Source organism: Chelonia mydas, chromosome 1, assembly GCF_015237465.2.
Source record: "Chelonia mydas isolate rCheMyd1 chromosome 1, rCheMyd1.pri.v2, whole genome shotgun sequence".
Classification (NCBI taxonomy): domain Eukaryota; kingdom Metazoa; phylum Chordata; order Testudines; family Cheloniidae; genus Chelonia; species Chelonia mydas.
In genome coordinates, this window is record NC_057849.1 from 216,232,143 (window position 1) to 216,246,421 (window position 14,279).

Sequence of the window (14,279 nt, forward strand, 5' to 3'; positions counted from 1 at the left end):
ACCATGTCTACTGCTTCCCCCCATCCACAGGGCTTGTGTTACCCTGTCAAAGAAAGCTATCAGGTTGGTTTGATGTAATTTGTTCTTGACAAATCACGCTGACTGTTACTTAACACCTTATTATCTTCTAGATGTTTGCAAATTGACTGCTTAATTATTTGCTCTATTATCTTTCCCAGTAGAGAAGTTAAGCTGACTGGTCTGTAATTTCTCGGGTTGTCCTTATTTACCTTTTTATAGCTTGGCACTATATTTGCCCTTTTCCAGTCTTCTGGAATCTCTCCTGTCTTCCATGACTTTTCAAAAATGATTGCTAATGGCTCAGGTATCTCTGCAGTCAGCTCCTTGAGTATTCTAGGATGTATTTTATCAGACCCTGGTGACTTGAAGACATCTAACTTGTCTAAGTAATTTTTAACTTGCTCTTTCCCTATTTTAGCCTCTGATCCTACCTTATTTTCACTGACATTTGCTACATTAGACGTCCAATCACCACCAACCTTTTGGGTGAAAACTGAAACAAAGAAGTCATTAAGCGCCTCTGCCATTTCCACATTTTCTGTTATTGTTTTTCCCCCCCTCATTGAATAACAGGCCTACCCTGTCCTTTGTCTTCCTCTTGCATCTAACGTATTTGTAGAATGTTTTTTTGTTACCCTTTATGTCTCTAGCTAGTTTGATCTCATTTTTGTGCCTTGGCCTTTCTAATTTCGTCCCTACATACTTGTTATTTGTTTATATTCATCCTTTGTAATTTGACCTAGTTTCCACTTTTTGTAGGACTCTTTTTTTATTTTTAGATCAATGAAGATCTCCTGGTTAAGCCAGGGTGGTCTTTTGCCATACTTCCTGCCTTTCCTACACAGTGGGTTAGTTTGCTCTTGTGCCCTTAATAATGTCTCTTTGAAAAACTGCCAACTGTCTTTAGTTGTTTTTCCCCTTAGACTGCTTCCCATGGGATCTTACCTACCAGCTCCCTGAGTTTGCTAAAGTCTGCCTTCTTGACATCCATTGTCTTTATTTTGCTGTTCTCCCGCCTACCATTCCTTAGAATGATGAACTCCACCATTTCATTATCACTTTCACCCAAGCTGCCTTCAAATTCTCAACCAGTTCCTCCCTATTTGTCAAATCAAATCTCTCCCATAGTAGGTTTCTCCACGTTCTGAAATAAAAAATGGTCTCCAATACATTCCAAGAACTTGGATAATTTGTGCCCTGCTGTGTTATTTTCCCAACAGATGACTGAGTAGTTGAAGTCCCTCATTACCAAGTCTGTGCTTTGGATGATTTTGTTATTTAAAAAAAAAAGGTTCATCCACCTCTTCTTCCTGGTTAGGGGGGGGCTGTAATACTACAGCACCCTTGTTTTTTACGCCTTTTATCCTTACCCAGAGACTTTCAAAAGTCTCTCCTATTTCTGTCTCAACCTCTGCCCCCGTGCATACATTTTTAATATATAAGGCAACACCTCCTCCCTTTTCGTCCTGCCGGTCCTTCCTGAGCAAGCTGTACCCTTCTATACCAAAAAGAAAAGGAGGACTTGTGGCACCTTAGAGACTAACCAATTGGTTAGGCTCTAAGGTGCCACAAGTCCTCCTTTTCTTTTTGCGAATACAGACTAACACGGCTGCTCCTCTGAAACCTTCTATACCAATATTCCAATCATGCGCATTACCCCAGGAGGTCTCTGTGATGTAAAAAATAGGGCAGCCTGAGGGCTGCCCCTATGCTATGGGTGTGAAGGAGGCTCCAGCTGGCGGGAAACCTTTCCCCAGTGAGTGAGCGCTGGGCGGAAGATAGCCCACCCAAAGCCCTGCAGCAGAGGGAAGGGAAGGAAGTGGCTGAGGGGCCTTGGCAGGCTCCAGTCCCTTTCTGGCGGCTAAGGGGGCGGCGCCGAGCCTGGGACAGGCGACATGGGTCGGAGCCCGCTGCCCGGCTCCAGACTCAGGCCGGCCCCCGGCGTCAGGCAGCAGCGAGCCCGGCCCCTCAGGGTTAAGCACACCCATGCCCAGGGCCCCTCTGCGGGGCCCGCGCTCGCAGCTCCCTGCCCGTCCGCAGCCGCGGGGAACGCCCGGCCCGCCAGGATCGCCCCGCTCCCTGCAGGGAGCAAAGACCCCCCCCTCCGCCCGCCCCCGGGAGGGGCAGGGGTCACGCCGCTCGCCCCCCTTCTCCCCGCCCCCCGGGGCCAGAGCGCGGCTTCCCTCTCCGCGGGGCCGCAGCCGGCGCCTGCTCCCGAGCAGCAGCAGCAGCAGCAGCAGCGCCCCCCAGCTCCTCCCCGCTCCGCAACCCCGGCCCCTCCCCCTGCTTCCGCTGGCAGCAGCCGGAGCCCAGAGCCGCGTCCCGCGGTGCGATCCCAGCTCCCCCAGGACCCGGCCCAGCTCCCCGCCGGGACCCGGTGAGTCCGGCGCCGGCGCTGGCGCTGCGGGGTCGGAGCGGCTGGGAAAGTTGCACTTTCTGGCCTGAAAAGTTAGGAAGGGGAAAGCAAGGGGGAGACCCAGAGCGGGGTGGGCAAGTGAGAGGGGGGGTTCAGTGGGCGAGTTGGGGCAGGGTTAAGCAAGGGGTGCGGGGCAGAGGCAGAGGACAGGGTGGTGCAAGGGGGATACAAGGGACGTGGAGGGCAGGGAAGGTGCTGGGAGATCCCGGGAGCGCGGGGTGCAATAGAGGAGAGTCTAGGGGTGTTGTGCAGGGGGATAAGGGCTGCATTGTGGGGGGAGGTGGGTAGTGGCTGATTGCCCCTCTGTACCATGTGGACAGAACAGCTTCTTATTTTTCCCATGCTGGTCTGTGTCTGATTCCCCCAGAGATGGAGAAGTTGGTGGCAAAAAGAGAAGGGACCAGCCCAACAATGGCTGTGTGCACTGGGGCCCCTGTGGGCCAGGGGCTGAAGTGCTTGGGCTGTTCTATAAACTCTCATGATGATAATTTTATCCATTTTAAATTCCCCTTCCCCTGAAAATAATCGTGTTTGAAGCGGAACCCCTTACTACGTATGCACTCAGCCTCTGTGGAGGGGGTCTGCTCTCTCTCCCCACAATGCTCCGGTATTACTGCTGCACAAGGAGAGATGAGGAACTTCTGTGATGCTCAAGCACAGATCTGATCTTGGGAGCAGAGCGCTGGGGTGGATGGGGAAAGCCGGGGAGCTCCTGTAGTACAGGTTAGATTCAGGGGATGGCACACAGTGAGTTAGAATCAGGCGTTCCCCTATAATGCAGTAGCTCCTGTGGGAAATAATGTGCAGCTGGAGAGAGAACACTGCAGAAGAGGGCTGGCCTGACCGTCATACTAACTGTTCTTGGCTTTCTTCTTGGTTTATTTAATGTTTGCTCCCATTTTTCCCTCACACTCAGCGGAAATGTTAAGAAACATTTCTTGCTGAATTTGGGGAAACTTGCTTTTAACTCAGCTCCTGCTGAGCCATGGGAGCTGTTGGAAGGCAGTTAGCTCCTAAGGGAGTCAGATGTATTGGGGATACAGTACAGAAGAGGAGTTGTGTATAGAAAATGGGGTATGGTGGGATAAGGATGGCACGTGGCGGGGGAGGAGGTATATTTGTCGGCTAAAATTGCAATTGGGTTACTTAGCACCTTTATTAATGCTGTTGTGTATTGTCATAAGAAGGTATTTCTGTGAACTTATGATTAAAGCACAGGACTGGGAGTCAGAACATCTGAATTCTTGCCCTAGCTTTTCCCTGGACTTCCTGTGTTTGACTTTAGGTCAATCACTTATGGCTTGATTTGGAAAGATACTGGGTGCTCACAGCTGCCACTGACTTCAACAAAAAATCAGGCCACTAGCCCTCCTCTCTGCCTCTGCCTACACCTAACCCTTACCTTCACCATTACTGTTGGTAAAGCCTTCTTTGATGGAAAGTTTTATGTAAATGCAAGCTGTTGTTGTTTTTGTACGTTTAGTTGCTATATTGAACCTTTTGAGGCCCTTCTCTGCAATTATACTGGGTAATTATTGCCAAAGAGGAGGATACAAACAAGCTCTTTAGGTACGGATCACAAGGACAAATTTACAACTCTCAAGACTTTAATTTATTTTAAAAGTGATGCATGTCAACTTAAAAATCATGTTTAAACAGACATTTCATTACCTGTGCTGCTAATAGCCCCACAGATTATTAAAAGAGAGAGAATTTTAAAAATGTAATGTACTTGTCATGGGTTTATGCTTCTTCTTTCCTTTTTGCATATTTCTTCGCTTGATAATGCAAAATAATTGCCATGTTAGCTTCTGCTTATAGATGCTTTCACTTTTGCAGACTTAGTGCTGCAGTGTTTAGGTTGCAACAGTATAGGCAGAGTTTGTGGCGAGAGACTAGGATATTCACAGCAAATTCACCTCTTGCTGCAGATTGGTGCTCCAGTAGACAAGCTTCCTTTTAAACAAACTATTTCTAGCCCTTATGGTTGCAAAGACAACGTTGTAAACATCCCACAGTATTCTTGCCAGCAAGTTAAAGAAGTATGGGCTGGATGAATGGACTATAAGGTGGACAGAAAGCTGGCTAGATTGTCGGGCTCAACGGGTAGTGATCAATGGCTTCATGTCTAGTTGGCAGCCGGTATCAAGTGGAGTGCCCCAAGGGTCGGTCCTGGGGCCGGTTTTGTTCAATATCTTCATAAATGATCTGGAGGATGGTGTGGATTGCACCCTCAGCAAGTTTGCAGATGACGCTAAACTGGGAGGAGAGGTAGATACGCTGGAGGGTAGGGATAGGATACAGAGGGCCCTAGACAAATTAGAAGATTGGGCCAAAAGAAATCTGATGAGGTTCAACAAGGACAAGTGCAGAGTCCTGCACTTAGGACGGAAGAATCCAATGCACCGCTACAGACTGGGGACCGAATGGCTCGGCAGCAGTTCTGCAGAAAAGGACCTAGGGGTTACAGTGGACGAGAAGCTGGATATGAGTCAACAGTGTGCCGTTGTTGCCAAGGCGGCCAATGGCATTTTGGGATGTATAAGTAGGGGCATTGCCAGCAGATTGAGGGACGTGATCGTTCCCCTCTATTCGACACTGGTGAGGCCTCACCTGGAGTACTGTGTCTAGTTTTGGGCCCCACACTACAAGAAGGATGTGAAAAAATTGGAAAGAGTCCAGCGGAAGGCAACAAAAATGATTAGGGGACTGGAACACATGAGTTATGAGGAGAGGCTGAGGGAACTGGGGATGTTTAGTCTACGGAAGAGAAGAATGAGGTGGGATTTGATAGCTGCTTTCAACTACCTGAAAGGGGGTTCTAAAGAGGATGGCTCTAGACTGTTCTCAGTGGTAGCAGATGACAGAACAAGGAGTAATGGTCTCAAGTTGCAGTGGGAGAGGTTTAGGTTGGATATTAGGAAAAACTTTTTCACTAGGAGGATGGTGAAACACTGGAATGCGTTACCTAGGGAGGTGGTGGAATCTCCTTCCTTAGAAGTTTTTAAGGTCAGGCTTGACAAAGCCCTGGCTGGGATGATTTAATTGGGGATTGATCCTGCTGTGAGCAGGGGGTTGGACTAGATGACCTCCTGAGGTCCCTTCCAACCCTGATATTCTATGATTCTATGAACAGAACGTAAGCAGCACAACAGCATCTGCCTGATTCGGATAACTTGAAACAATCGCTCAGAAGTGTGAAATGTCCCATTCATCTTAGTGAGGTGTTAACTCTGAAACCTACAGTCAACATCAACATATCAATATTAACTTAGTTCACTGTTGATTATTGTAGCAGAAATACCTAGCGAGTGTGTTTATCCCACAGTTTCCTACACTGTCCCCCTGAGTGCCAGAAGTAAAGTTATCTCTGCCTAGTTTCCAAATCCTTCGGTCTCCCCATGACAACTGTGATGCAGTTATGCATTATCAATTTTAAAAAATAAATCGGCAGCACATTTGAAAAAAGGAAGTGTGGGAACAGCACAGCTCATAAGGAATTATTCTGGGGAACTTCTATGGCCTGTGTTACACAAGAGGTCAGACTACATGATCGCATTGGTCCCTTTTGGCCTAGGATCTGTGAATCTATGAAAACAGCACTGAAACTGCTGCACTGATTGTATGATTCAATTTCATATGTGATTCAGTAAAAACCTCCATTTAAAATGGACTGCAAGGGATTGCTTGTATAAAAACAACTGTAGAAACCTTTCTGTCTCACTTGGGTTTTACAAAATCTCATATTTATCTAGTTTCACAGTTGGGCTAGTTTAAGTTAAGTTTCCCATTAATTTTCTGTATTGCAAGAATATCCTCAGATTTATTGTTCTGTGAAAAGAACAGAGGTACTTGTCAGATCAACCAAAACCAAGTGCGAGGTGAGTGATAGTGGTTTTGAGTGTTATAGCTAAGACACAAGGGCTGGCACTTCAGTTTATTGATATGGTGCTAATGTTGTTAATAAGAGGATTTCACAAAAATGTCTCCACTTCACCTGTGATAAAACCTGAGTTAGCAGAGTACAGATGCTGGCTGAGAGAGGTGAGAGATGGAGGAATCTATTCATTTGGTTTTGCATTTGGACAAACCGACGTTTTAGCCAGATCCAATGTAGGAAGCAGCAACACTGGGCAAGGAAACTTAGCGTAAGTGCCTTTTCTGGAGGTGTTTATACTTTGTTCCTCAACACTTCAGTACAGAGCATATAGACAGTACAATATGGTGTTTCGTTCTTGAAGTGGGTGGTGGTAGAGGTGAAGACCTTGGTGCTGGGGGGAATATATGCTGTATCTTTAATACATGTCATTATGAGCAACCTAGTCCATTCCAAAGATGAAAGTGTACCTCATCAGAACAATTTTTACGAGCCTTCAGAACAAATAATCTCAGGAAGGGCTGGTTTAGCAGCATCCAGAAGGATGACTGCATCAGAGAAGGGGGAATTGTCCCATCCTTTCTTCAGCACATCCTAGCTTTCTCCCTAGAACCCTCTGTAAGGAGTGTTCCAACTTTTGTTTCATAAGAGCTACAATAGGCAGTTGAAAGAAATACAGACTTGTTCCTTTGTTTGAAATGTTTCTCTTCTAACACTACGGAAAGAAAAAGTACAGGTATGCGTTCTTGGTGCAGGAAAAGGCAGTCAACTCCTCACTCTCATTTGCACTCCCCAGCAGACTGTGTGCTGAAACCTTCTGTCCACCTCCCTCTCCTGGCTGTCCCACTAGATTTTCATGTTCTCTCAGAATAAAATTTTTGTGCTATTTTACAGTCAGTTCAGTGTTCCTTAGTGGAGGACCATCGTACCAGGAGAAACTTTAAAACTACACTTGGTCATCTTGCTGTACTTCTGAGACACATTTTCTGCAGTGTGTGTGCAATAAGGCAGGGGACTCTGGTCTCCGTTGAGGAGAGGGTTAATTTTAGCTCATCATCTCCTTCTCCTGGTACAGGTGTTTGTGGGACGGTCATAGAACAGGGGTAATCAATTATTTTTTGTCAAGGTCCGAATTTCTTGGTCAAGATATAGCTAAGGTCCAGACTTCAGAGAAAATAACAAAAAAATAAGTAAATACAAAGATTTTGGGGGCTGTTCAAAAGCATCTGGCGGTCCAGATTTGGTCCACAGTTCATCCATTGACTACTCCTGTCAAAGAGTGTCTGTCTGGGTGCTACTTTGGAAGATTTGGCTCTGCATCCGGTAGGAATTGGTCTGAAAGCAACCTGAAGTTTATTGAATACTTGTGTGATCAGGGTTCCAGGTGAGCCACACTGAGGTTACTCAGTTAGGGCAAACTGCAAAGAATGGGACAGATAATCCCCAAAGCTGGTGGATATTTCAATACTTAGATTTACCAAGCCAGCGCAAAACAGCTTCTACACTACCTTACTGGTTGCACAGAAGGCAAAAGACAGTTCCCTTATAGTAACCCAGCCTTGGGCTTCCACCCAGACACCTAAGTCAAATATGATGATTACTGAAAATCTTATTCATCATATAAGAAAGTTCTACCAATCCTAAAAGATCAGACACATTACCTCCCAAGGTAATGAATATTCTAAGATTTTACCTAAATACAGGCTTACAGCCAATTCTTATTAACTAAACTGAAATTTATTAAAAAAAGACAAGAGAAAGTGTATTGGTTAAAAGATCAGTATACATACAGACATAAGTACAGTTCTGAGCTCAGTTTCATAGTAGAGATGTTTCAGAGTAGCAGCCGTGTTAGTCTGTATTCGCAAAAAGAAAAGTCGTAATTGTGGCACCTTAGAGACTAACCAATTTATTTGAGCATAAGCTTTTGTGAGCTTTTCTTTATAGTAGAGATGGTGAGCTTTGAAGTTGCAAAGAGTTCTTTCAGAATTAGTGCATAGGTTGTAGTCCAATGTTCATGTCCAGGGTGACCCAGGTGGGACTGGAGATCTCAGTCTTACGACTTAAGCTTCCCCTGTATAACGCATCAGGCTGATCTGAGATAAAAAGGATCAGCACCCAAGAGACTTTTGTACAGTTCCAAGTCTTCTCTTGACAGCACAGAGTCCTTAGGCGAACAACAGGCAATCGTCCTTTGAAGTAGAGCTATTTCCTAAACATCAGCGGTAATTAGCTACACAGATTAGCATAAGGCAATTGCCTGTTTTCCGCCGTTCGCGGGTGATTTTCTATACATTTCAAAGAGAGATCAATACAGTGATAGCACTATATTTACAAAAAGAAAAGGAGTACTTGTGACACCTTAGAGACTAACAAATTTATTTGAGCATAAGCTTTCGTGAGCTACAGTAGATGTTCTTGTCAACTGCTGGAAATGGCCCACCTTGATTATCACTACAAAAGGTTTTTTATAGGAATGCATCCGATGAAGTGAGCTGTAGCTCGCAAAAGCTTATGCTCAAATAAATGTGTTAGTCTCTAAGGTGCCACAAGTACTCCTTTTTTTTTTTTTGCGGATACAGACTAACACGGCGGCTACTCTGAAACCTGTAACTATATTTACAGTTCATTTAAATTTTAAGATCTCCTTTTGATCTCTGAATTAGCAGAATACAGCATAGACAGGAACTGTTTCATTACATTGTTAACCTCTAACAATATATATGTAAACACACAAAACCACAAACGTTATCTACCAGTATGTCCCTAAAGGTTGTACTTGGGTCACTTATCCTGCAGAATGCTTAACCCTTTCTGGCATGTGTCACAACTTGTTTTTGGGCTATGTTAAACAAATTTTGCTGATGTTCCAACACTTGAGCCCATCAATAAAGAATCTTGAGGAATAGATCTTGCTGTCTTAGTCAGACTCTAGTCCCTGAAGTAAGATGCACATAGGCAGACACTTGAACCTGGGCAGAAATCCCCTATCTATAAACAAACTGAAACTGATTCCACTCTCTTTTTCTCTAAACTGAAAGAAATGCAGAAAGCAAACATTGGGCATAGATGGTGACAAGTGAACTGGATTTTTAAAATTCTGTTACATCTAAGGTGCTGTGTTCAATATCTGAAATATTTGTTTGACAACATGTAAACTTTTAGTTACATTGTGCCGAGGCGTAATACTTCTGCCTTAGGTCCCCTAAATGTGAATCTAAATTGAAGAAACTGTCTTTGCAACAGTAGCAATGGAAAGATCCCTCTTTGTTGGATGAAGTACATGAAGGGTGTACACAGGAGGCAGGGGAAATATTTAGTGAGATACATGGGTTTTATAACTAAGATCAAGAAGAAGATATTAAGAAAAGGGAAAGTTTAGCCTGAACATCAGAAAAAACTTCCTGACAGTGAGATGTAGGAGGCTGTCATCTGGTCTCCCAAGGGAAGGTTAGTAGCCCCATTGTTCAGGACTCTGAAAGCTAGATAAAGAAACACTAGAACATATACTAGAACTATCCTGCGTTGGCCCCAAAGAGGTGGAATAGACTAAATCATCTTGTTCATCTCTAACGCCTATGATTCTTTAAAAGGAAAAAAAGGCATTAAGCTGAGTATTTCTGTTCATTTATGATATACCTTATGATAAAATTGCAACAATAGTGTCAGTTAAAAGGACTGTCAAGTTGTTTTTAAGAAGCACAATAGGAATGTTTGCATGATATATTTTAAATTCCTTTGAAAGGAGTTTTTCCTTTGGATGTAAAGGGTATCACTGAAGCATTTGTAACTCAAACCTTACAGCACTGGATTGATGTCTGGTAATTCTGAAGGTGGAAGTGACTAATAGGTGGGGAGTCTGCTTTCATTGTCCGTGCTGAGAAAAATACAAAAAGGAATTTAAGAGCATTAAATATTGAAAAGTAAATTACATTTCTAAGGCCTGCCCACACAGTTTTTTGTACCAATTTAACTGTGTCAGTTGGGGGGGGGTGTGAGTTTTATACTGATATTGTTAAAGCAGCAGTACCCTGGTGTGGGTGCAGATTTATCACTATAAAGGTCCTTATGCTGATCTAGTTTATTCCCCTGGTGAGCTATATTCAGCAGAAGCACCTTTATACAGGTATAACTGCATCCACCCTAGAGAGTTGTACTACTTTAACAATATGTTTCTAATCTAAACCAATATATTTAAAGTGGTATACAAAGTGTGTGTAGACCATCCTTAAAATTCTCTGACTTGAATAACCCAAGCACCCGGTCCTTTGAAATTTAATACTGAACATTGTCTCTTCCATGGGACTATTCATGGCAGTGAACACTATTTGTAGTATTGTTTGCAAGATCACCCTGAATTGGTGTTAAACAGAGGCAGAGAGGTTTTTTTGGGATGACTTTTTTTTAAACCTTTAAAAATGGAGAGGGTAATGGAGAATGCCCTTTGAAACTCCTGTTTTGTTTATAACTCTCGCCATTTTCATCAGAAGTTTTTCATACTTTAATTTGGAGCAAGGATGGCTGTGTTTGACTCATTTTACATTTTAAACAATTGTACGCTTTTCTTGGCATTCACTTATCTCAAAGCCAGCTTCATTCCGTTCTTCATACTGAAAATGTAACTCTGTGTGAGCGAGAAACAATTGTTTTGCCCTGTTTGAAGAAACTGGGATTTGATATGCTGTAACTGAAGTTATGAAGGCTTGGAAACTGTGTGCTAATAATATCTAGCATGGTCATTTCCTTATTGAGTCAAGGACAACATGCAGGGTATTATTTATATGTACTGTATTTGAGAGCACTTTGGAAAAATTCTGTCAGGCAGTTGGGATACTTCTCTTCATGCGTGAGGGGAACTTCGCCAGCAAAGTATTCAGAATAAGCTTGCATTTAAAATAAAACCAAGTTTCTAGCCTGTAGGATAGCAAAGACAACCTTCCAAATATGAATAGTTCAAAATGAGGCAGTATCTTATTGATAAGTCTGCCCACATGCAGCTCCTGTGCCTACACTGCCTCCCCAAGCTTTGCCAAGCAGCCGTGGTCTGGAATTAAGAAAACCGGTGGACTGTTACCAGAAGGGACATAGACTCAGGCTTTAAGATCAGAAGGGACCATCGTGGTCATCTAGTCTGATCTTCTGCACATTTCAGGCCACAGAACCTCGCCCACTCACTCCTGCAATAGACCCCTAACCTCTGGCTGAGTTACTGAAGTCCTAAAATCATGGCTTAAAGCAGTGGTTCACAACCTATTTATCACTGAAGACTTCATATGCAGGACTCTGTGCTATGTCGGCCACATCCACACAATATACATAGTACTTGTATGGCCCTGAGAATGTCACATGGGCCGCAGCTGTGTGCTGATTGGGTCTGTCATAACCATACAGCTAAGGGTAGCCTAGAATTCCTCCTTACCTGTAAGGGGTTAAGAAGCTCAAATAACCTGGTTGGCACCTGACCAAAAGGACCAATGGGGAAAGAAGATACTTTCAAATCCTGGGTGGGGGGAAGGCTTTGTTTGGTGTGTTCTCTTGGGAAGCAGAGAAGCATCAGGTCAGAAAACTCCTTCTCCTATAAACCATTCTAAAAGTCTCTCATATTACAAAAGTAGTAAGTAAAAGCCAGGCAAGGCGTGTTACGTTAGATTGTTTTGCTTGTGAATTTTTTCTTTGCTGGAGGGAGGTTTATTCCTGTTTTTTGTAACTTTGAAACTAAGCCTAGAGGAAGTTCTGCTGTGTTTTTGAATCTTTTGTTACCCTGTAAAGTTATTTTCCATCCTGATTTTACAGAGGTGATTTTTACCTTTTTTTAAAATAAAATCCTTCTTTTAAGAACCTGACTGATTTCTCTATTGTCCTAAGACCCAGGGGTTTGGGTCTGTGATTGCTTTGTAACCAAATGGTTAGGATATTATTCTCAAGCCTCCCCAGGAGAAGGGGTGTAAGGGATTGGGGGGATATTTGGGGGGAATAGGAACTCCAAATGGTCCTTTCCCTGATTCTTTGTTAAATCACTTGGTGGTGGCAGCATACCCTCCAAGGGCAAAGAATTTGTGCCTTGGGGAAGTTTTAACCTAAGCTGGTAGAAATAAGCTTAGGGGGTCTTTCATGCCGGTCCCCACATCTGTTCCCTAGAGTTCAGAGTGGGGAGGGAACCCTGACAGGGTCACAGGTTGAGAACCACTGGTTTAAAGATTTTCAAGTTACATAAAATCCACACTCGTTTAAACCTGCAAGTGACTGTGCTGCAGAGGAAGACTAAAATCCCTCTGCCAGTCTGACCCGGATGAAAATTCCTTCCCGACCTCAAATATGGTGATCAGTTAGATCCTGAGCATGTGGACATGACCCACCAGCCAGACACCTGGGAAAGAATTCTCTGTAGTAACTCAGAGCCCTCCTCCTCTAGTGTCCTGTCTCCAGCTGTTGGGGATTTTTGCTGCTGACAGTCGCCGATGGGCCACATGCCATCATAGGCAGTCCTGTCATATCATCCCCTCCGTAAACTTATCAAACTTATCAGGTCTTAAAGCCAGTTCGGTTTTTTGTCCCCACTGCTCCCCTTGGAAGGCTGTTCCAGAACTTCACTCTTCTGATGGTTAGAAACCTTTAATTTTGAGCCTAAACTTGTTGATGGCCAGTTTATATCCATTTGTTCTTGTGTCAATACTGTCCTTAATTTAAATAACTTCTCTCTCTCTCTCCCTGGTATTTATCCCTCTGATGAATTTATAAAGAGCAATAATATCTCCCTTCAGACTTCTTTTGGTTATGCTACACAAGTTAAACTCTTTGAGTCTCCTCTCATAAGGTAGGTTTTCCATTTCTTGGATCATCCTAGTAGTCCTTCTCTGCACTTGTTCCAGTTTGAACTTGTCTTTCTCAAACATGGAAGACCAGAATTACACACATGATTCCAGATGAGGTCTCACCAGTACCCTTGTATAATGGCACTAACACTTCCCTGTCTCTACTGGAAATACCTTTCCTGATGCATCCTAGGACTGCATTAGTCTTTTTCACAGCCACATCACTTTGACTTCTCATAGTCATTTTGTGATCAACCAATACACCGCAGTCTTTTTCCTGCTCTGTCGCTTCCAACTGGTAAGTATCCAGCTTAGAGCAAAAATTCTTCTTGTTAATCCCGAAATGCATGACTTTGCACTATTAAATTTCATCTAATTTCTATTACGCCAGTTTACAAGATCATCCAGATCTTTTAGTATGATATTCCAGTCCTCCTCTGTATTGGCAATATCTCCCAACTTTGTGTCATCTACAAATTTTATTAGCACACTCCCACTTTTTGCACCAAAGTCAGTAATAAAAATGTTAAATGAGATTGGTCCCAAGACTGGTCCCTGAGGAACTCTACTAGTAACCTCCCTCCAGCCTGACAGTTCACCTTCAGTATGACCCATTGTAGTCTCCCCTTTAATCAGTTCCTTATCCACCTTTCAGTTCTCATATGAATATCCATTTTCTCCAATTTAACTAATAATTTCTCATGTGGAACTGTATCAAATGCCTTACTGAAATCCATTGTCTAAATGATCAGTTATCTTCTCGAAGGAGATCAGGTTGCTCTGGCACGATCTACCTTTTGTAAAACCATGTTCTGTTTTATCCCAATTACTGTTCACCGCTATGCCCATAACTACTTTCTCCTTCAAAATTTGTTCCAAGCCCTTGCATACAACTGAGGTCAAACTAACAGGCTTTTAGTTTCCCAGATCACTTTTTTCCCCTCTCTTAAAAATAAAGGAATTATATTAGCAATTCTCCAGTCATAGGGTACAACCCCCAAGTTTATAGATTAATTAAAAATTCTTGCTATTGGGCTTGCAATTTCCTATGCCAGTTTCATTAATATTCTAGGATGGAGATTATCTGGGCCTGCTGATTTAGTCTCACCAAGCTGTTTGAGTTTGACTTCCACCTCAGATGTGGTAATTTTTA

At 43.5% G+C, this 14,279-nt stretch overlaps 1 protein-coding gene across 3 annotated transcripts in view; it reads left to right on the forward strand.

Annotated features, from left to right (window-relative positions):
• The first annotated feature begins 2,002 nt into the window (after positions 1-2,002).
• Positions 2,003-14,279, forward strand: part of TSPAN9 (tetraspanin 9) — a 262,681-nt gene continuing 250,404 nt past the window's right edge. Inside the window, exon 1 of one of the 3 annotated variants that reach the window (XM_037913283.2) lies at positions 2,003-2,398. In XM_037913283.2, the coding sequence (XP_037769211.2) occupies positions 2,008-2,398 (391 nt within the window). In that variant the 5' untranslated portion in view covers positions 2,003-2,007. The remainder of the gene's footprint in view (positions 2,399-14,279) is intronic. The other 2 variants (XM_037913277.2, XM_043526503.1) reach the window with 2 other exon arrangements.